Source organism: Neomonachus schauinslandi, chromosome 5 (assembly GCF_002201575.2).
Source record: "Neomonachus schauinslandi chromosome 5, ASM220157v2, whole genome shotgun sequence".
NCBI classification, from domain to species: Eukaryota; Metazoa; Chordata; class Mammalia; order Carnivora; family Phocidae; genus Neomonachus; species Neomonachus schauinslandi.
This window is the reverse complement of record NC_058407.1, coordinates 112,845,651-112,867,650: the sequence shown is the minus strand read 5'-3', so window position 1 is coordinate 112,867,650 and position 22,000 is coordinate 112,845,651. Positions and strand designations below refer to the sequence as shown.

Here is a 22,000-nt window from a genome sequence, read left to right as displayed (position 1 = left end):
CACACACACACACACACACACACACACACACACACACACACACACACTCTATTAGTTCTTTTTCTCCAGAGAACCCTGGCCCATACAACAGGTACGGAAACTTGGCCAAAGTCATAAAGATAGTAAGTGCAAAAGTTGTAATTCAAACCTAAGTACTCTAAACCCAGAGACTATATTCTTTTTTTTTTTAATTATATATATTTTTAAATTTTTACTTATTTTTTAAAAAAGATTTTATTTATTTATTTGACAGAGAGATAAAGGGAGAGAGAGAGCACAAGCAGGGGGAGTGGCAGGCAGAGGGAGAGGGAGAAGCAGGCTCTCCAGTGAGCAGAGAGCCCAATGCGGGGCTCAATCCCAGGACCCTGGGATCATGACCTGAGCCAAAGGCAGACGCTCAACCAACTGAGCCACCCACGCACCCCTTAAAGACTTATTTTTAAGTAATCTCTACACCCAATGTGGGGCTTGAATTCATAACCCTGAGATCAAACAGTGGCATGCTCTACTGGCTGAGCCAGCCAAGTGCCATCCTCCCCAATTGTATTCTTAAGTCAATGAATTCAGTGATTGCTAATGTGTAAAGAAAAAAATGTAAAATTATTTACTTACCAAGTAGACATTGTTTGCTGACTGTAGTGAATAATACAAATGGACAATGAAAGGACTTTTGCTCAGTGCTAGTGCATCCCTCTCAGCTTGTACCTGATGAGTCATATTTTTGTTGATCATATCTGCTTTTTTGACAACCTATGGTAGACAACATAACAGTACGTTCATTTTATTTTTTATTACAAAAGTGTTCTCAGGTTTCAGAGTTGCCTTTGTGAAAACAACCAGAGAGAGAAAACATAGATGTCATTGTCATTGCCCTCAGGAAACTGTCAGAAAAACAGCTAATATGGTAAAACAAAACTAAACTTTCTTCAAGAGAACTACTTATTTTAGCATCAAGTGGCAAAAGTATCACATCCCTTTTGAGAAGGAAAAGAGAAGTAAACAAATGCTTCCCTAGTGCTCTACATATTAGTAGAAAAAAAATTCCATTCTACTATTCTTATAACAAATTCAAAGGTGGTAATGTTCCTAATAAGCCCCCAGATAATCAGGAACCTAGGCACAGATAATTAGCAGCTAATAAATTTTCTTTAACTTCTGATTCTTTGATGGATGGGAACTGAGTCAGAAAGAGGAAGAATATAGGGGCACCTGGGTGGCTCAGTCGTTAAGCGTCTGCCTTCGGCTCAGGTCATGATCCCAGAGTCCTGGGATCGAGCCCCACATCGGGCTCCTTGCTCAGCGGGAAGCCTGCTTCTCCCTCTGCCACTCCCCCTGCTTGTGTTCCCTCTCTCGCTGTCTCTCTCTCTGTCAAAAAATAAATAAAATCTTTAAGAAAAAAAAAAAAAAAGAGGAAGAATATAGGAAGTTTGTTTGCCTAGAAAAAAATCTTAATAGTTAAAACTACTGAAAGTTAACAGTCTCAAATGCTGTCTTACAGAAAATAACAAATTACTCTTCAAATTTCAAGGTAATTGGTACAGAAGCAAAACTGTAATATAATCTATATTAAAATTGGGGCACTAAACTGAAGTCAGTAACATTGAGATCAATTGTCAGGATGATTAAAAGACATATTGCTTCCAGAGACTCATTAGAGTAATAAAATCAATATTAATGTGTATAATTAATACACTATAAATTCCAGCCTTATATCCTTCCATAAGAAAATTGAGGGAAATTGTCAAAGTCAGTCTGTAACATGATTTCACCTATCATTTCACTAGATTGGAAATTCTGTGAAGGCATGTTTGTTTTGTTCACCACTGCACCCTAGATCCTACACACAAAGGGGATACTCAACAAATATTCATCGAAAAAATGAATTGGTGTTTTTATTTCAACAACTGATAATGACTGATTAGGAGGTATTGTAGAAGGAAAAGCAAAAAATTGGTGGAACATATGAATCAAGGAAGAATTAATTTCAATGGAGTGGGTCTGAAAGGTCAGGTAAGGTTTGAAGAGGAGCCAAGCGATGCGGGATTCCCGGGATCAAGACCTGAGCCAAAGGCAGACGCTCAACCGACTGAGCCACTTAGGCGCCCTATGATTGCTTTTCTAAGGAGTTTGGACTTTAGCTTGCAAGCCACAGCCTAAGGAGGGGATGAAAAAATTAGGGATTCTATTTAGAGGCCTATTCCAATAGACTAGGTATGTAAATGAAGGTTTGATGAATCTCAAAAATGTTGTCCAGTAAAAACAAAAACCAAAAAACCCAAATGCAAAAGACTATATACTGCATGATTCCATCTACATGCGATGTAGAGAAAAGGCAAACCTATAGAGATAGAAAGTAGATTGCTGGTATCCTGGGGCTAGAGGTGTTAGAGGGAGGTACTGCAGACAGGCAGGAGATCTTTTTAGGGTGATGGATATGTTCTAAAATTGGATTGTGTTGATAGTTACCCAATCTTTAATTTACCAAAAATTGACTTGTACTTTTAAAAAGGAAGGGAGGGACGGAAAAGGGGAGGGAGGGAGTAGGAAAAAAACAAAAGAAAGGAAAAATGAAGTCCTGTATTTGGATAGTCTTGGGAATGGAATGGAAGAGATAATAAGAAATATGAGACAGAATTGACAGGACTAGTTGAGACATTGGTTATATAGATGAAGTAGAGGAAAGTTAAAATGATTCAAGTTTCTAGGCTGAATGACAGTGATGAAGGTGATTTTATTAAACGGAGAGAGGGAATACAGAAGATTCAGTGTTGAAGCAGGCAATGTGAGGCAAGTACAATTTCAAGATACCTGGTAGATATTCACATAGCAATGCTGAACAGAAAGTTGAAACTGCATCAGCACTCAGACTGCTGGTTTCTTTCCTTTATCATGTTCACTCAGTGCTGAAATAAGAGTAACCTGAAACTATGGAGTGGGTGAGGACCAAGAGTGGCCAGAAGAGCCTCAAATACATTGAAAGCTCTTGAGTGCTTTTGTAATGTTATATACTGCTGCAAGGATAAAGGAGTGACACGTTCTAACATGTTTCAGTTTAGTCTTTGTTTCAGGGGCGCCTGAGAGGCTCAGTTGGTTAAGCGACTGCCTTCAGCTCAGGTCATGATCCCAGTCCTGGGATCGAGCACCGCATTGGGCTCCCTGCTCGGCAGGAAGCCTGCTTCTCCCTCTCGCACTCCCCCTACTTGTGTTCCCTCTCTCGCTGTCTCTCTCTCTCTCTGTGTCAAATAAATAAATAAATAAATAAAATCTTAAAAAAAATAATTGTTTCAAATTTAATGTTTCCAACTTAATCCCGGTAAAGGTGGTAAAAAGGATTCAGAAATCCTGGCGTATCCTAGGCATTGGCGGTGTGAAAAGAAGGGTGGGGCAGAGGCGAGACAACCCAGCCTGCCGGCGATCTTGTCACCCCAAGAAAGAAGTCATATCACAGGGCTATAAAGGCTCCTATGGCCCTGGGGCCTGCCCAATTCGGGGGCAGGGAAGACGGCCGAAGGTCCGGACTCTTTCCCTTTCTTTACTCCCCGACTTCTTACCTTCACAGCATACAACCTGCTGCCTTTCTGCCCGAGATACACCTTCCCAAAGGCGCCACGGCTAATGGGCTTCACTATGGTGAATTCCTCAATGGAGGGAGGTCTTGGCACCAGGATCCTATTCACGCACTTCCCTGTCATCGCGTCTCCTTCACTCTCCTTCTCGCTCTCCGCAGTGGGCTCCATCGTAAGCCAGCCCAGACGGAAGCCAGCAGCATCAGCTAAGGCCCTTTCCGAGCCACAACTCCCGCCAACTGGGTTCAAAGTGAGACCCCGCCCACGCAGTCCGTCGTCAGTGACGTCATCGCGTTGCCGCGCTCGCCGCGCCGAGCCCAGCGCAGTCCCGCCCGGTCACCTCCTGTTCCTCCGCGCGGAAGTACCCAATGGCGGTGAGGGCGGGGACGTTGGGAAATTCTCCAACCAACCACAGACTCTTCGAGGGCGGTGACGGCGGCCCTATTATTTCATTTGTAATAATGGAGGAGGTACAGAGTCTTTGGCCTACAAGGGAAGGGGCTACTGCTCGGACTTGAATCTCAATCGCAGAATTGAGGTTTCTCCTGACCTCCAATTGAGGTTGGTGGGACCCTGCCCTCATCTCACTTTTGCTTTGTTTTGTTTTGTCTGTTTTTTACTCCTTCGCGACTTCGCACCCTCGCGAGAAATGTAAGCCACTTCGGTCTGGCTAGTGGAAATCAGAGAATGTGGAAAAGCTGGATGAGCAGGAAGCCCGTGGCTGGCCCTGCCATCTGACAGATAAACAGGATGTAATTTGCCTGACTTAAGCGGATTAGGACCAACAGGAAGAATTTTCGATTTACTGTGGGGAAGATAAAGAGCACCAAATAGTAGCAAAAGAGTTTATCGTACCTCAAGGCCCAGTCGGAAAAGAAGAGTGTATTGGAAGATTTGATAAGTTAGTGTACAAAGATTTAACAGGGTCAATGCCGTCCCCCCTTTAAAAAAAAAATAAGACCAGAGAGCTTGGGGATCCCGCGCTTGTATTAGTCAACGTGAACATCAACTAGTTTGCGGGCCAGGGTACCTCAGCTGCTGCAGTAGATACGTCAGTCGGGGAAAAGGGGAACCACCGGCGTATTCCCCTGTATTGCCCACCTGCCCCGGAAGTAGTGTTGCGTTGGAGCCTTGCCTTCCGGGGCAGATTGTCTGTTGTTGCCGCAGCTGTGAGAAGGGGAAGCCATTTTCTGTTTCTAGGAAGAGTAAGAGCTAAGGGGAGAGGGGAAAAGGAAAGGAAAGAAGGGCTCAGCACCTCCCCGCCGAGCCGTGGACAGAGGGGCACTTTCGGCAGGCGGGTGAGGTCGCTGAGGGCCCGGAGATGTTTTCCCTGTCGAGTACGGTGCAGCCCCAGGTGAGTCTGGCATCCGGTCCTTTTTTTCGCCCCTCCTGTTTGCCGTTTGCGTTTCGTAGAAGCGGTTTCTCGGTTGGGATCCTGGGAGGGAAGCGATCAACCCAAAGCGAGTCCTAGGGTTGAGAAGAGATCAGCGGCTACGCTGAGAGTAAAAGGCGGACGATGTAGCAGGGATCGATATGATGGAGACACTGGTTTATCGAGTTGATAGTGTGGAATTTTTACTAGAGAATCCATTAGGCATTGTTCAGTGCCGGACATTCTGGGGTGGGGGGTGCGGAGTGAGGATGGAAACGCCTTTGCCTTAGATGTAAAGGGAGCAAGTAATGTTTTCTTTCCATCTATCACCTCTCCAGGGATTTACTGTAACAACCCCGATACCCACTACTTTCTTTCCTTTTTAAATGGAATTTAACTCAAACATGTTGTAATAATTTGAACACCACGAATTTTCTTTCTTTCCTTCCTTCCTTGCCAGAAAAGACTAATAAACATATTTTTAAGTTATTGAATGCTTGCGTTACTATTTGTATTTAGCCTCTTTCCCATTTTTTCATAGAGCAAAAGATAGGGCAGAAAAACATCATTCCCAGGGTTTTTAACTATCTTCTTCCAGGAGTAATCACTTGTGACAATGTTTTATCCTTGGTTCATTTAAAAACCTTTTTTTTTTTTTTTAAAGATTTTATTTATTTATTTGAGAGAGAGACACAGCGAGAGAGGGAACACAAGCAGGGGGAGTGCGAGAGGGAGAAGCAGGCTTCCCGCGGAGCAGGGAGCCCGATGCCAGGCTCAATCCCAGGACCCTGGGATCATGACCTGAGCCGAAGGCAGACGCTTAACGACTGAGCCACCCAGGCGCCCCTAAAAATCTTTTTTTTTTTATGGCAACATTTTGATAGTTTTTTTTTTTTTTTTTTGGAGTTCTCAGTTTTGCAAATGAACAGTTTGTGAACACATTCAGATTTTAAGATAATTTTTAATACTTTAGTTTCAGCATATAATTACGTTTCTTTGTGTAACCCCACTGTCTTGGTTTTTTTGTTTTGTTTTATTTTTTTGTTAGTACTGGCTGGATAATCGAAAATGAGTGATTATTTGTTGGGCACCAGTAATGTGCCTGCCAGGTGGACAAAACAAATGTGGAATCTTGATGGTGATATGAAGAAAAATTGAATAAGAGTTAGCCAGGTGAAGAGTGAATGGAAGTGAACAGGTATCTCAGGTATATGCAAGGATATCTGGAGGTCCTGAGATAGGGAAGAGCTTAGCTTCTTGGAGGAACAAAAATAAGGCCAGTCTGGCTAGAATGTAGTGATTAAAGGGTGTGATGACAGAAATGAGATTGGGGAGAAGCCTTAGGCAGATCATACAGGAAGTTATATTAAGGTCCTTTTTTTTTTTCTTTTTTAAGATTTTATATATTTATGGGGGGGGCAGAGGGAGAAGGAGAAGCAGACTCCCCGCTGAGCAGGGAGCCCTAATGCAGGGCTTGATCCCAACGCAGGGCTCCATCCCAAGACCCTGGTATCATGACCTGAGCCGAAGGCAGACGCTTAACGGTCCACCTATCCGACTGAGCCACAGGTGCCCCTAATAAGGAACTTCGGATTTCATTTTAAGTGTATTGGGAACCATTGGATGTTTTTAAGCACAGAATGCTGTGATCAGATTTACATTTTCAGTAGATCACTCTGGCTTCTGTGGAGAATGTAGAAGGGCAAAAGTAGAAGTGTTTTCAGTTAAGGATGTTATTGCAGTAATCCAGGAGGGGGATAATGCGCCACTAAAGTGGAAGCAGTGGTTATGGAAAGAAGGCAATGAGTTAGCTTTGTTTGTTTTGTTTTGTACAAAGAGTAGAATTTTTTGTTGTTTAAAGATTTTATTTATTTATTTATTTGTCAGAGAGAGAGAGAGAGAGCAGGAACACAAGCAGAGGGAGTGGGAGAGGGAGAAGCAGGCTTCCCGCCAAGCAGGGAGCCCGATGCGGGGCTCGATCCCAGGACTCTGGGATCATGACCTGAGTCGAAGGCAGATGCTTAACGACTGAGCCACCCAGGCGGCCCCAAAGAGTAGAATTTAATGAGGGATTGGATATGAGGGATGATGGAAAGAAGTGTTTCTGGTTTGATCAGCCGGATGTATGAAAATGTTATTTACCAATATGACAGTATCTGTGTAACCAAACTCAAGGAAGGGGTTTGCCACTTGAGATGCATCAAACTGAACGAAACCCAAGGAAGTGTTGAAAACAAAGAACTTTATTACTTGTTACAAGTAAGGAGACATATGGCTCTCAAAGCACTCTGTCGGTGGGGTTAGTATAGGGAAGCTTTTATTCAGTGTATTAGGGGGTGGGGCAGGGAGTTCACGTAAGCACTTCAGTTCAATTACTCATGCCCAGAATGTCAATGTGCTAGTTCAAAAAAATGGTGGAAAGCTCCATCTCTAGGAGATCTTGGTAGTATAATGAGCTAAAGGTAACTTCAGGACAACTCGGGGGGACTTCTCTGCAGCTCCTCAGGTCCAGTCCAGCTCATACTGGCTCACATAAGGGGCTGTCAGGGGAGACACAGCTAGCAAGGGGCTCCCAGGTGAAACATCATGTCTCCTTGGCTGGAACTGTTGGTTCTACAAAACAAAACCTATTCCTTCCCTGCTTTTGTCTCTTTCCTTCCTCTCTTCTGCTGATAGCTTTCTGTCCTCTTACTTGAGTAACTTCCTGTTGCATCCTAGCTTACATCTGGAGGAGTCCTACCAGTTGTTTGAAAAAGAAGTCTGACTTGACCTGTTGAAAACTTTTTAAACCTTTAAACCTTTTAAAATTGAACTTCAAGAAGTTTATATCAAGAAGACTCAATTTTAGGAGAATTTATCATCAGCTGGATGGAGAGTTAGTGGTATGTGATGTTGGTAGAGATGGTGAAGTTATTTTGTGTACTATAAGCAGGCTTAACTGGGCTCATACAGGACCCTTATGCATTTTATGCTTTGAAAGATGGTAAACACTTGTAATTCCTGGTTGCTTAATCCATTGAATATGTCTGAATTAATTTTTTTTAAGGTTTTATTTATTTAATTGAGAGAGAGAAATAGAGAGTGAGAAACAGCATGAGAGGGGAGAGGATTAGAGGGAGAAGCAGGCTTCCCACCGAGCAGGGAGCCTGATGTGGGACTCGATCCCAGGACCCTGGGATCATGACCGGAGCTGAAGGCCAACGCTTACCCGACTGAGCCACGCAGTCACCCCATGAATATGCCTGAATTTACACTGAAGTTAGGAAAGATACAAAAGGTGAACTTTTTCATTGAGAAGAGATCAAACTATCTTTTAGCAATTTAAATCCTTTTTTGAATGAGAAGAGCTGTAACTGAAATAAAGCTTTTCAAAGAAATAGGCAGAAAATATGTATCTTAAAATAATTTTGATTCCTGTAGTTTTAAAAGAGCTTATTGCTTCTTTCTCACCCTAAAAGTAATACATGCTCATTGCCAAAAATGCCAAAAAGAAAAATACAGGTAAGAAAATAAAAATCCTCCATAATCTCATTGCACAGACATCATATTTTAGAATATATTCCTTCATACTTTTTTTTTTAAGATTTTATTTGACAGAGAGAGACACAGCGAGAGAGGGAACACAAGCAGGGGGAGTGGGAGAGGGAGAAGAAGGCCTCCTGCTGAGGAGGGAGCCGGATGCGGGACTCCTGGGACCATGACCTGAGCTGAAGGCAGACGCTTAATGACTGATCCACTCAGGCGCCCCTCCTTCATACTTTTTACCTCTATACAAATATGTGTATGCATACTTTTTTTTAGAAGATTTTATTTGTTTGAGAGGCAGAGAACAATGGGGGGAGGGGCAGTGGGAGAGGGAGAAGCAAACTCCCAGCTGAGCAAGGAGCCCAATGCGGGACTTGATCCCAGGACCCTGGGACCACGACTCGAGCCACCCAGGTGCCCTGTGTGTGCATACTTTTTTAAAAAAAGATGTAGTTTTACATATAACAATTTTTTTATTTTACAACATATTGTGAATTTATTTCTCTATCAGTAACTATGAGATGAAAAGTCTAAGTGGAATCTGGAGTCAGATTATTTTTTTTTTTTTTAAAGATTTTATTTATTTATTTGAGACAGAGAGAATGAGAGAGAGAGAGCACATGAGAGGGGGGAGGGTCAGAGGCAGAAGCAGGCTCCCTGCCGAGCAGGGAGCCCGATGCGGGACTCGATCCAGGGACTCCAGGATCATGACCTGAGCCGAAGGCAGTCGCTTAACCAACTGAGCCACCCAGGCGCCCTGGAGTCAGATTATTTTGGTTAGAATCTTTGTTCATACACTTAACTTGCTGAGTGTGACTTTGAACATGCCACTGAACCTGTCTAAATTCTTGCTGAACTGAAGTAAATAATAATGTTTATGCTCGTCATAAGGATTAAATGAGATAAGTAAAGCACGTAGTACAAAACCTGGTAGGCAAGCATGCCTTGAAGATACTGTGGGTTTGGTTGAAGACTACCACAGTAAAGCAAGTATTACAGTAACATGAGACAAATGAATTTTTGATTTCCCAGTGTATCTAAAAGTTATGTTTGCACTATACTATGATCTATTAGGTGTCTAAAAACAATGTAATACTTTAAAAAATACTTTATTGTTTAAAAATGCTAACCATCATCTGTGCTTTTTTAAAAAATTTTTTTTTTAAATTTTTTTGGAGATTTTATTTATTTATTTGACAGAGAGAGACACCGCGAGAGAGGGAACACAAGCAGGGGGGAGTGGGAGAGGGAGAAGCAGGCTTCCCATGGAGCAGGGAGCCTGGTGCGGGGCTCGATCCCAGGACTCTGGGATCATGACCTGAGCTGAAGGCAGACGCTTAACGACTGAGCCACCCAGGTGTCCCTGTGCTTTTTTTTTTTTTTTAAAGATGCATTTATTTTGGGGTGCCTAGGTGGCTTAGTCATTAAGCGTCTGCCTTCAGCTCAGGTCATGATCCCAGGGTATCGGGCCCCGCATGAGGCTCCCTGCTCCGCGGGAAGCCTGCTTCTCCCTCATCCCACTCCTCCTGCTTGTGTTCCCTCTCTCTGCTCTGTCTCTCTCTGTCAAATAAATAAAATCTTTAAAAAAAAAAGAAAAATGCATTTATTTTTAGAGAGAGCGCACATACGCACGTGAGTGGGGGGAGGGGCAGAGGGAGAAGGAGAGAGAGAGAATCTCAAGCAACTCCCTGCTCAGTGTGGAGCCCCATACCGGGCTCCCATCTCACAACACTGAAGTCATGACCTGAGCCAAAATCAAGAGTTGGACACTTAGCCTACTGAGCCACCCAGGCTCCCCCATCTTCAACAGCCATCAATCTGTTGAAAGATTACGGCTTTAAACAAGTCATAACCTTTTTGTTGGTAGGGTCTTGCCTTACAATTGATGGCTGATGACTGATCAGGGTAGTGGCTACTGAAGGTGGGGAGTGGCTGTGGCAATTTCTTAAAATAAGACAACAGTGAGGGCGCCTGGGTGGCTCAGTTGTTAAGCGGCTGCCTTCGGCTCAGGTCATGATCCTGTAGTCCCAGGATCGAGTCCCGCATCGGGCTCCCTACTCAGTGGGGAGTCTGCTTCTCTCTCTGACCCTCCCCCCTCTCATGCTCTCTGTATCTCATTCTCTCTCTCAAATAAATAAACAAAATCTTAAAAAAAAAAAGACAACAGTGAAGATTGCAATATTGATGGACTCCTCCTTTCATGAATGATTTCTCTGTAAGATGTGATGCTATTTGATAGCATTTGACCCACAGTAGAATTTCTTTCATTATTGGACTGAATCCTCTCAAACCCTTCTTTATCAACTAAGTTTATGTAATAGTCTAAATTCTTTGTTGTCTTTTCAACAACCTTCACAGCATCTTCACCAGGAGTAGATTCCATCTCAAGAAACCACTTTCTTGGGGCACATGGGTGGCTCAGTTGGCTAAGCGTCTGTCTTCAGTTCAGGTCATGCTGCTCGGTGGGGGAGTCTGCTTCTCCTTCTCCTTCTGCCTCCCCTCCCATCTTGTGTGCCTGTGCGCGCTCTCTCTCTCACTCACTCTCTCTCACTCAAACAAATAAAATCTTTTTTTTTTAAGGATTTTTTTTTTTTTTAAGATTTTATTTATTAGAGAGAGACAGAGATCATGAGCAAGGGGGAGGGGTAGAGGGAGAAGCACGCTCCCCGCCGAGCAGGGAACCCGATGCGGAACTCGATCCCAGGACCCTGAGATCATGACCTGAGCTGAAGGCAGAGCCTTAACTGACTGAGCCACCCAGGTGCCCTCAAATAAATAAAATCTTAAAAAAAAGAGAGAAACCACTTTCTTTGCTCATCCATAAGAAGCAACTCATCACTCTTAGTTTGATCATGGGATTGCAGCACTTCAGTCACATCTTTAGGGTCCACTTCTAGTTCTCTTGATATTTCCACCACATTTACAGTTACTTTCCTCCACTGATGTCTTAACCCCCTCAACTTTAACCCTGGTTAATGTTGATATTCTGACCTCTTCCTATGAAAAAGTTCTTAATGCCATCTGAAATGGTGAATCCTTTTCCAGAAGGTGTTCAGTTCACTTTGCCCAGATCCATAAGAAGAATCACACTCTCTGGCAGCTGTAGCCTTTACAAAATGTATTTCTTAAATAATAAGACTTGAGAGTCAAAATTGCTTCTGACACATGGGCTGCAGAATGGATGTGTTAGCAGATGTGAACGCAACATTAATCTGGTTGTACACATCCAAAAGAGCTCTTGGGTAGCCAAGTATATGGTCAGTGAGCAGTAATATTTTGAAAGGAATCATTTTTTTATGAGCAGTAGGTCTCTTAACGGGGTTTAGAGTATTCAGTAGATCATATTGTAAATAGATGTGCTGTCGACCAGGCTTTGTTTTTCCATTTATAGAGCAGAGGCAGCATAGATTCAATACTATTCTTAAGGGCCTAGGATTTTCAGAATGGTAAATAAACATTGGCTTCAACTTAAAGTCAGCTATATTAGTCCCTAACAAGAGAGTCAGCCTGTCCTTCGAAGCTTTGAAGCCAGGCATTAACTTCTCTCTAGTTAGGAGATAGCATCTTAGACCAGAAGGCAGTTTCTTGTACATTGAAAATCTGTTTAGTATAGTTATTCATTAGTAATCTGTGTCATCTAGATCTTCTGGATAATTTGCTGCAGCTTCTATATCAGTATTTGCTGCTTCACCTTGCACATTTATGTTATGGAGATGGCTTCTTAAACCTCATGAACCAACTTCTGCTAGCTTCAGACTTTCCTTCTGCAGCTTCTTCACCTCTCTCAGCCTTCATAGAATTAAATACAGTTAGGGCCTTGCTCTGAATTAGGCTTTGGCTTAAGGGAATGTTGTGGTTGGTTTCTATCCAGACTACTAAAACTTTCAGCCAGAAAGCCGTTTTGCTTTTTTAGTATTTGTGTGTTCACTAGAATAGCACTTTTAATTTCCTTCAAGAACTTTTCTTTTGCATGTACAACTTAGCAAAGTACAAGAGGCCTAGCTTTTAGGCTATCTTGGCTTTTGACATGCTTTCCTTATCAGGCTTAATCATGTCTGGATTTTGATTGAAAGTGAGAGAAGTATGACTCTTCCTTTCACTTGAACACTTAAATGCTATTGTAGGGTTATTAATTGCCCCGATTTCAGTATTGTGTCTCAGGGAATGGGAAAGCCCAAGGAGAGGGAGAGGGATGGGAAGGGCCCATTGGTGGAGCAGTCAGAACACAGTTACTGATTAAGCACAGTGTCTTATATAGGCGTGGTTCGTGGCATCCCAAAACAATTACAGTATTAACATCAAAGATCACTAATCATAGGTAACCGTAACGAATATAATAATAATGAAAAAGTTTGAAATATTGTGAAAATTACCAAAATGTGACAAAGAGACATGAAGTGGGCAAATGCTACTGGAAAAATGGTGCCAAAAGACTTGCTTGATGCAGTGTGACCACAAACCTTCAATTTATTAAAAAATGCAGTATTTGCGAAGTGCAATAAAGTGAAGCACAATAAAATGAGGTATGCCTGTATGGTAAGAACCCATTTAATTTATTCATTTATGCAAGAAATATTTATTTGGCATCTACTGTGTGTGCATTATTGTTGCCCTGGGATACAGTATGGATAAAATAAAAAAGAAAATCTAAAGTATGTAAGTTATGTGAGTATTGTGTAAAAACATTTTGTTACTGAAAACTGGGTTTGTCTCTTGGTGAATGTCAAACCAAGAGACAGAACCAAGCCAAAGAATGGGAAAAGGGAAGGTTTTACTTGCAGCAAGTAAAGGAGAACATTAGGCATCTTTCCCAAAGCAGTGTCTCCCTGAATAACAAAATTGGGAAAGTTTTAGGGTAAGGGTTCATACATATTCATGACGAGGCTTGTGGAATGGGGAATACATCATGGAATTGGGGCAGAAGTCATCTTAAAGTGACTGAGTCTAGGTCAGAGTCACAAGGGCCAGCAAAGGATAGTATCATCAGTTTTCTGGCTCCAGTTAGTTCAATATCTGAGGGTTAAAGGGATTTAGATCCTGCAAAGATAACTCAAGAAGGTCAGTCTTCACTTTTGAACTCTGGGAGCTTTACCACTGATTTATTGTCCCTGATGAGATTAAAGATTAGACTCCTGGCCTGATAGTGGCTGTTATATTCTTTCATAAGATGGCTCGGGGGCCTTATGTCAAGAAAGTTATGTCTTTTTTCCAGGGACACCTAACTCTGTTAACAGTTTTACATTAAATAATTATATAAATAAAGTAAAATAGAGAAGAGAAAAAAAATCCCTTGCCACATCAGACTTAACATTTTGGTGGGAGACTGGTATATAATAAAAAGTAAATATTTGGTCTTTGTTTCCATTTCTTGGCATGAAGCTCCTAAAACCCTTGGAATTTCCTATGTGATAGGAGTGTCTTAAGGCACCCCTATGGATCACACCTGGAATTATGCTTATGAGGTGACTTAGGATAGGGTCTTTAGACAGCCTCAGGGCTGAGCTGGTCACCTGAAAGACCTAGTGATTAGAGGATGGGAACTCTCAGCCCTAACCCCCTAGGTTTTGGGAGGGGAGGGCTGGCCTAGGGATTGATCTCTATAGAAACTCTTCAACAGTGAGATTCAGTGCAAAGATTCACCATGCAGAAGGGTGGTACACTCCACATCTTGTGCTTTTGCACCCTTGTGGCTGTGCCTATTCATCTGGCCTTTCCTTCCTACCTTTTTTTTTTTTTTTTAAGATTTTATTTATTTATTTGAGAGAGCACGAAAGCAAGAGAGATCACAGAGGGAGAGGGAGAAGCCAACTTCTCGGCTGAGTGGAGAGCCTGATGCAGGGCTTCATCCCAGGACCCTGAGATCACGACCCGAGCTGAAGGCAGATGCTCAACCTACTGAGCCACCCAGGCACCCTGTTCCTTTCCTTCCTTCCCTTCCCTTCCTTTCCTCTCCTTTCTCATTTTCTTCTCCTTCCTTCCTTACTCTCTCCCACTTTCTCCCTCCCTCCTTTCCTTCCTTCCTTCCTTCCTTAATAGACCAGTAAATGTAAAGTATATTCCTTAGTTCTATAAGCTGTTCTAGCAAATTATCAAACCTGGGGAGGAGGTTGAGGAAACCCTGATTTATAGCTGGTAGATCAGAAGTATGAATGGCTTAGGACTTGTGACTGGTATCTGAAATGGGAACAGACTTGTGGGGCTGAGCCTTTAACTTATGGGTTCTACAGTAACACTGGGTAATTAATTTCAGAATTGGATTGTTGGACAACCAGCTGGTGTCAGAATTGGTTGAGAGAGAGAAACGAGAAATAAACAACGTATAGATAAACAAGTAGATTATGTATAAAGTGTGTTAGATACTGAAAGTGTCAAGAAGAGAAAATGGAGTAGTGAAAAGGGATAAGGAATATTTTTTAGGGGAGGGTTGTTGAAATTTTAAATAGGTTGGCTAGGGAAAAGACTCAAAAGATGACATTTGAGTTAAGAATTGAAGGAAGTCGGAGAGCAGGCTAGACAAAAGGGAATAAAACAATGCAAAGTCCTTGAGGGAGGGCTTGCTAGGTGTGTTCCAGGAACAGCAAGGAGGCCAATATGGCAGGAGGAAAGAGAATGAAGAACATAGCGGTGGATAAATTTGGAGAGGTAATAACCATAGAGGGCTTTCTGTGTCATAGTCCTTAGGGCTTCTACTTTTATTGTGAGTGGGAAGAGAAGCCATTGGAGGGTTTTGAGCAGAGGAGCGATGAGATCTGACTTTTTCTTTTTCTTTTTTTAAAGATTTATTTATTTATTTGACAGACAGTGAGAGAGGGAACACAAGCATGGGGAGTGGGAGAGTGTTAGAAGCAGGCCTCCCGCTGAGCAGGGAGCCCATGCGGGCTTGATCCCAGGACCCTGGGATCATGACCTGAGCCCAAGGCAGAGGCTTAAAGACTGAGCCACCCAGGCGCCCCTGACTTTGTTTTTAATAGAGCAGGTTCAGGGAGAGTAGTTAGGAGGGCTATTGTGAAAATCTGCATATAGATAATGGTGACTTAGAATAGGATGAGAACAGGTTGGAAGTTGAGAAGAATAAAATTCTGGATATGTGCTTACTTTTTTTTTTTAAGTCTGAAATACTTCATTTTGTGGTGGTATCATTTATTTAGCCCACTGTTTTAATGGTGGGCATTTCTGCTCTTCCAGTGCTTTTTTTTTTTTAAGATTTTATTTATTTATTTGACAGAGAGAGACACAGCGAGAGAGGGAACACAAGCAGGGGAAGCAGGAGAGGGAGAAGCAGGCTTCCTGCGGAGCAGGGAGCCCGGAGCCCGATGCGGGGCTCGATCCCAGGACCCTGGGATCATGACCTGAGCCGAAGCAGACGCTTAACGACTGAGCCACCCAGGCGCCCCTCTTCCAGTGCTTTTTAAATGTTTTAATGAAAATTGTCATCTATGCATATACAAGCACTTTTCAGATTGTTTCCTTAGAATAAACTACTAGAAATTACATTAATGGGAAATAAAATATATATTTTTAATACTTTTGATTCATATAGCCAGAGTACTGTCCTGGAAGAATTTACCTGTTTTTTCCTGCTAGCAATACATCTGAGTGTTTTCATTTTTTAATATATAGTCCTGACATACAGTGTATGTTTTACATTTTACAAATCCCAGATCCTGACAATAAAAAGATTTTCTCTGTTTTAATTTTAAAAAGCACACTACTGAATTTCAACTTTTATCTTCTTTTAGGTTACAGTTCCTCTGAGTCACCTCATCAATGCCTTCCATTCACCAAAAAACACATCTATTTCTGTCAGTGTGTCAGCTTCGCAAAACCACCATCGAGATGTAGTTCCTGACCATGAGGCTGCTGGCAATGAGGTAATAGTTTTTACCCTGATTGTGTGAGAAACAGTGTTTTTGATTTAGTATGTTGGAAACATGTCTGAAATGTCTTTCTATGGTTAGGCACTTGTGACAAGGTCGTTCCTGTCTTCAGCTTATCTCCTTTATGATTAAAGATGTCTAATTCTGACTTTATTGTACATATAGAAAAGTTACTTTGTCTTATTTTTTTAACATTTATTAAAAATTTCCTGTGGCAGTGGTGCCTGGCTGGCTCAGTTGGTAGAGGAGGCGACTCTTAATCCTCAGGGTCGTGAGTTTGAGCCCTACGTTGGGCATGGACCCTACCTTAAAAAAAAAAAAAATTCATGTGGAAGTGTATTTGGTATTCACTTCCTAGATTACTAGTTGTGTGATACCATTTAGATATTTTGTATTGCTCCAGCAGTAGCAGTGAACCCACAATTAACTGACCATAATTACCTCCCAAGTCTCAAGGAAGGTGGAATAGTAAGAAGTTACCATCTGCTGCCTTATGGGCTTGTTCAGTGTAGCTGAACAGTTAGAATATAGGTACCTAAAGGTGAAATACATACACTATGAAACTACTTTCAATATTCAGAGGATTACAAAATCAGTGTTTCCTAGGATACAGGGAATTCGCAGCCTAGGAACCTTTGTGTTTACAGGGTTTATTAGTAAGATAGCTGCATGTAGCTCAGAATACATTTTTCATAGAAAACATTATCATTTCTAGTTAAATTTCCTAAAAACCTCTTTAATCCATAAGTAACTTATGTTCTTAGTTCTGATATCAGGGGCTATGGTAAAGAATAGTAGAGGAGGAGTTGAAAAAGTGTTCACTTCTTGGGAAGGTTGGAGTCAGTCTTGGGATAAAATTTTAGTTAGATGAAAAGTTTGTTCTTCAACGTCTTTAGACTTTCCTTTTATAACATTTACCTAATTTCTATTGCTTCTTTCTATAGGCAATCCATTGTCTTTCTCCTGTGGTGATAACCCTGTCCCAAATTATAGTCCAAGAGAGCCTGCCTGATGAAAATACATGTATCAAAATTGCTACATATAGCAATATTCTGTTCCTTTTAGAAATCTTGGAAAATACTATATAGGTAGAAGAAATAAAATTCTCCTGTGATCCTGCTCCCCAGAGATAATGCTATTAACATTTTGTATTTACATGTCAAGTCTCTTTTTCTCTTACACTTTTTTTTTTAAGTAGGCTCCATATGGGCCCAACATGGAGCCCAGTGTGGTGCTTGAACTCATGACCATGAGATCGAGACCGGAGCCAAGATCAAGAGTTGGACGCTTAACCAACTGAGCCACTCTGGCGTCCCTGTACTTTTTAATTTTATAATTGGATCATTCTGTATATGCTGATTTAAATTCTGCTTTGTTCATTTAATAGTTTTTATGGACTTGTTATGCCATACATTCTCTCTTTTTATATTTTTTAAAGATTTCATTTATTTATGAGAGAGAGAGAGCACATAAGCAGGGGGAGGGAGAAGCAGACTCCACACTGAGCAGGGAGCCCGATGCAGGGCTCAATCCCAGGACCCTGGGATCATGACCTGAGCGGAAGGCAGACACTTAACCGACTGGGCCATCCAGGAGCCCCCATTTTCTATATTTTTAATGACTTCAAAGTGTTCATTGTATGATATCCCATTGTTGGATATTGTTCCCAATTTTTTGTTGCTATAAACAACATCACTTTTACTGTCTGTGTTACTGAAGATTATTTTGTTAAGTGAAATTGCTAGGTTAGGGGCTTGAAAAGTAGTTAAACTCTAGAAGCCAGTGTTGGGCTTATGATTAATGGTTTCAGATACGGAATTGGTGTCCTGTTGTTTGTCTTTAGTGAGTGTTCTTTATTGCTTTACAGAACTTTTTCTTTCTCCTTAAGCATCCTTTTTTTTTGTTGTTTTTTAAGATTTTATTTATTTTCGGCGCCTGGGTGGCTCAGGCGTTAAGCCTCTGCCTTCCGCTCAGGTCATGAGCCCTGCATCAGACTCCCAGCTCAGCGGGAAGCCTGTTCTCCCTCTCCGACTCCCCCTGCTTGTGTTCTCTCTCTCTCTCTCTCTTTCTCTCTCGCTGTCACAAGCAGGGGGAGTGAGAAAGGGAGAAACAGACTTCCCGCTGAGCAGGGAGCCCGACATGGGCCCGGATCTCAGGACCCTGGGATCATGACTTGAGCCGAAAGCAGACACTTAATTACTGAGCCACCCAGGCACCCCAAGCATCCTTTTTTTTTTAAAAGATTTTATTTATTTGAGAGAGAGAGAGCAGGCGAGCGAGAGAGAGCACAAGTGGGGAGAGGGAGAAGCAGACTTCCTGCTGAGCAGGGAGCCCGATGTGGGGCTCGATCCCAGAAGCCTGGGATCATGACCCAAGCCAAAGGCAGACGCTTAATCAGCTGAGCCACCCAGGCGCCCCTCTCCTTAAGCATCCTACCTCATCTTTACTCTCACCTCCTTTGCTGTGTGGTGGCTTTGCTTTCATCAAGTCTTACTTATCCAAACATCCATTCCACAATGTAATTTTAAAAACCTTCCTTTCAACTTCCTTCAAAAGCTACTGACTTATTTTCCTTTTGTTTTCAGACTTCTTGAAATAGTAGTCTGAACTTGTAACTGTACTTGCTAAACTTTTATTCTTACACTACATCTCATCATAGTTAGGCTATTACTTTGTACCATTTTACAGACTTATTTTGCTAAAGTCGTTGATTCCTTCACGCTAAATTCAGGCCTTTTTAAAAAGCCACATCTTTTTAAACATTTCCTTAGCATCTGGTCTTGCTGAACATTCACTATTTTCAAAATACTCCCATGTATTGAGTGATGTTACATTGATGATGGTTTTTCTCTTTCTGTTTTGCTGGCTTGTTTTTTTTGTTGCCAGCCCCTTAAATATTTGGTGTGTTGTGCATTTATCCATGATCTAATTTTTGTTACGCACATTCTCCCAAGTCATGTTACCCATATTCACACATACCTATGTGTGTTTATATATATGCTGATAACTCCCCAAGATATCTCCAACCCTAAATTCACTTTAAATCTTTGAAGTCATTTATTTAGTGCCTTGTTAAAATACCCCTCTGGAGAGAATTTCAGGGACCTCAAAATTAAGATGTCCAAACTTGGCTATTCTCACATTTCTAGTATATTTGAACTTACAGTGGATTTAGCCCCTCTTTATCAGTCTGGCTCCAACCAGGAGAGAGAAACCACATAGTTATTTGAACAGTGAAAGTTTAATGCTAAAAATTAGTGTAATTTTTTAGTTTAATATTTTTAAAACCCTATTTTTTTAGGGGATTGGGATAACTAGGGATTGGCTAGTAATAAGTAAACTCTAAAATACACAGTACTAGAAGATTTAAGGAGTAGCTAATGCTCTTAGAACCGAGATGGAGCATGGCAGGAAGAGTTCTTCACCTGCGGGCTGAGGTCTTGACCTTATTGGAAGAAGGTATGGCCTTGGCTCCCTGAATGGCTAAGTCACTGGTGTCACGCTCGCTGCACTTGCTGGAAATCTGCCATCCCTGGTAGCAGGGAAAGCTGTTCATGGGAACTGTCTCTTACTGAAAAGCTGCTAGTGCTAGCCGCTGTTGACTGTAGGGGCCGAGTTTTGGAGAAGCTACACAAATGGCAGCCAGATGCTAGAGAAACCATGGGTGCTCCAGATAGGAGCCTGCTGAATGAGCACACCAGAACCAGGAACAAAAACATTTTGCTCTTAGAGAGTCTCCAGTGCTCTTTACTGACAAAGCTTAACATTGTCCCAGCTGGCAAAGAAAAAATATTTAAAGAGCCCAGATCATTGTTCATGGAGCTAACAGAAAGGATGAAGAGGAGCTAGGAGACAATAAATTGATTAACTAGATTGTTCATTCAGAACCCTTCTTCCTGTCAATCCTCTATTGGTTTTTTCGTATGTCTATTGTCTGTAATTTGTTATTTTTAGTTAGGGCTTGGTTCAGGCTCGTACCATTTTTCTCTTGTTCCATCAGCCATTTTTATCCAGTTTGTTATCTTTATCTTCTATTTTCTTGCAGTAAAACAAAACTGATCATATTAGCTATAGAATTAAATTCAGACAAGCCTCTTTACAATTTGAGCATTGCCCATCTAGTTCATTCTTCCATCACTAATCTTTGGACAACATCTGAAACATTCCAGGTGCTTTGATGATAATTTTGTTTGTCCCTTACCCCAAGGCTTCCCATCATTTTGCAAAGTAGGTGTTACCTCAGTGCAGCTGTATCTGACTTAGGAAATTAGTTGCTCTCTGTTCTCTTACCACTTTTGTTTTTGTTTTTTTTTTTTTTTTTTTAATTTTTTTTCAAAGATTTTATTTATTTGAGAGAGAGTGAGAGCTAGAGAGAGAGAGCACACACAGAAGGAGAGGGAGAGGGAGAAGCAGACTCCCCGCAGAGCAGGGAGCCTGATGCGGGACTCGATCCCAGGACCCTGGGATCATGACCTGAGCCGAAAGCAGACGCTTAACCGGCTGAGCCACCCAGGTGCCCACCACTTTTGTTTTAAATATCTTTGTAATAGCAGTTATTATGTTGTATGATAATTGCTGTGCTTACATATACCTTATTTCTCTTTACATTCTAAGGACCTGACAGCCAATAAGAAAGGGAAATAATTTTAAGTTAAGAATCTGCATTTCCCTTTTGAAGTCTTTGTATTGTAAATAGACGTTTTGGCTTCCCATTTTAAAAGATAGCTTTTGAAGGGCGTCTGGGTGGCCCCTTCGGTTAAGCGTCTGACTCTTGATCAGAGCTGAATCAGGTCTTGATTTTAGGGTCGCGAGTTCAAGCCCTGCATTAGTCTCCATGTTGGACTCCATGCTGGGTGTGGAGCCTACTTAAAAAAAATAATAATAAAAGATAACTTTTGAGGGCGCCTGGGTGGCTCAGTTGTTAAGCATCTGCCTTCGGCTCAGGTCATGGTCCCAAGGTCCTGGGATCGAGCCCCACATCGGGCTCTCTGCTCAGCGGAAAACTGCTTCTCTCTCTCCCACTCTCCCTGCTTCTGTTCCCTCTCTCTCTGTGTCTCTCTCTGTCAAATAAATAAAATCTGAAAAAAAAAAAAAAGGGGGCGCCTGGGTTGCTCAGTTGTTGAGCGTCTGCCTTCGGCTCCGGTCATGATCCCGGGGTCCTGGGATCGAGCCCCGCATCGGGCTCCCTGCTCGGCGGGAGGCCTGCTTCTCCCTCTCCCGCTCCCCCTGCTTGTGTTCCTGCTCTCGCTATCTCTCTCTCTGTCAAATAAATAAATAAAATCTTAAAAAAAAAAAAAAAAAAGGCTTCCCGCCGAGCAGGGAGCCCAGTGTGGCACTCGATCCCAGGACCCCGGGATCATGACCCGAGCCGAAGGCAGACGCTCAATGACTGAGCCACCCAGGCGCCCAAGATAACTTTTGAAAAGTAGCTTTTGAGTATTGTAGTCCTGCTGTTTTCATTGTAATAATATGCTTTACAATTGTGTAGTTTTTAATAAAGAGCTCTGAAATATTTTATTTCATCATGCCTTTAACTATCCTTGTCTTTGTGTTAGGATGTCAGATGAGCATGGCATGATCTTTTCCATTGATCCATACCATCTTGTTGTGAAATAGGCAGGGCATGTTTCATAGGCATTTTACTAATGAGGAAATTGATT

General features: G+C 42.0%; 2 protein-coding genes across 6 annotated transcripts in view; one reads left to right on the top strand and one right to left on the bottom strand.

The window, feature by feature from the left end:
- MASTL (microtubule associated serine/threonine kinase like) overlaps positions 1-3,737 on the bottom strand; it is a 37,634-nt gene extending 33,897 nt beyond the window's left edge. For all 5 annotated transcript variants that reach the window (XM_021687149.1, XM_021687147.1, XM_021687150.1 and 2 more), the window contains exons 1-2: positions 3,552-3,737; positions 613-750 (exon numbers count right to left, since the gene is read on the bottom strand). In XM_021687149.1, coding sequence (XP_021542824.1) covers positions 613-750; positions 3,552-3,737 — 324 coding nt within the window. The remainder of the gene's footprint in view (positions 1-612; positions 751-3,551) is intronic.
- A 986-nt stretch (positions 3,738-4,723) lies between these two features.
- Positions 4,724-22,000, top strand: part of YME1L1 (YME1 like 1 ATPase) — a 51,661-nt gene continuing 34,384 nt past the window's right edge. Inside the window, exons 1-2 of the mRNA XM_021687123.2 lie at positions 4,724-4,920; positions 16,203-16,334. Of these exons, the coding sequence (XP_021542798.1) occupies positions 4,888-4,920; positions 16,203-16,334 (165 nt within the window). The 5' untranslated portion in view covers positions 4,724-4,887. The remainder of the gene's footprint in view (positions 4,921-16,202; positions 16,335-22,000) is intronic.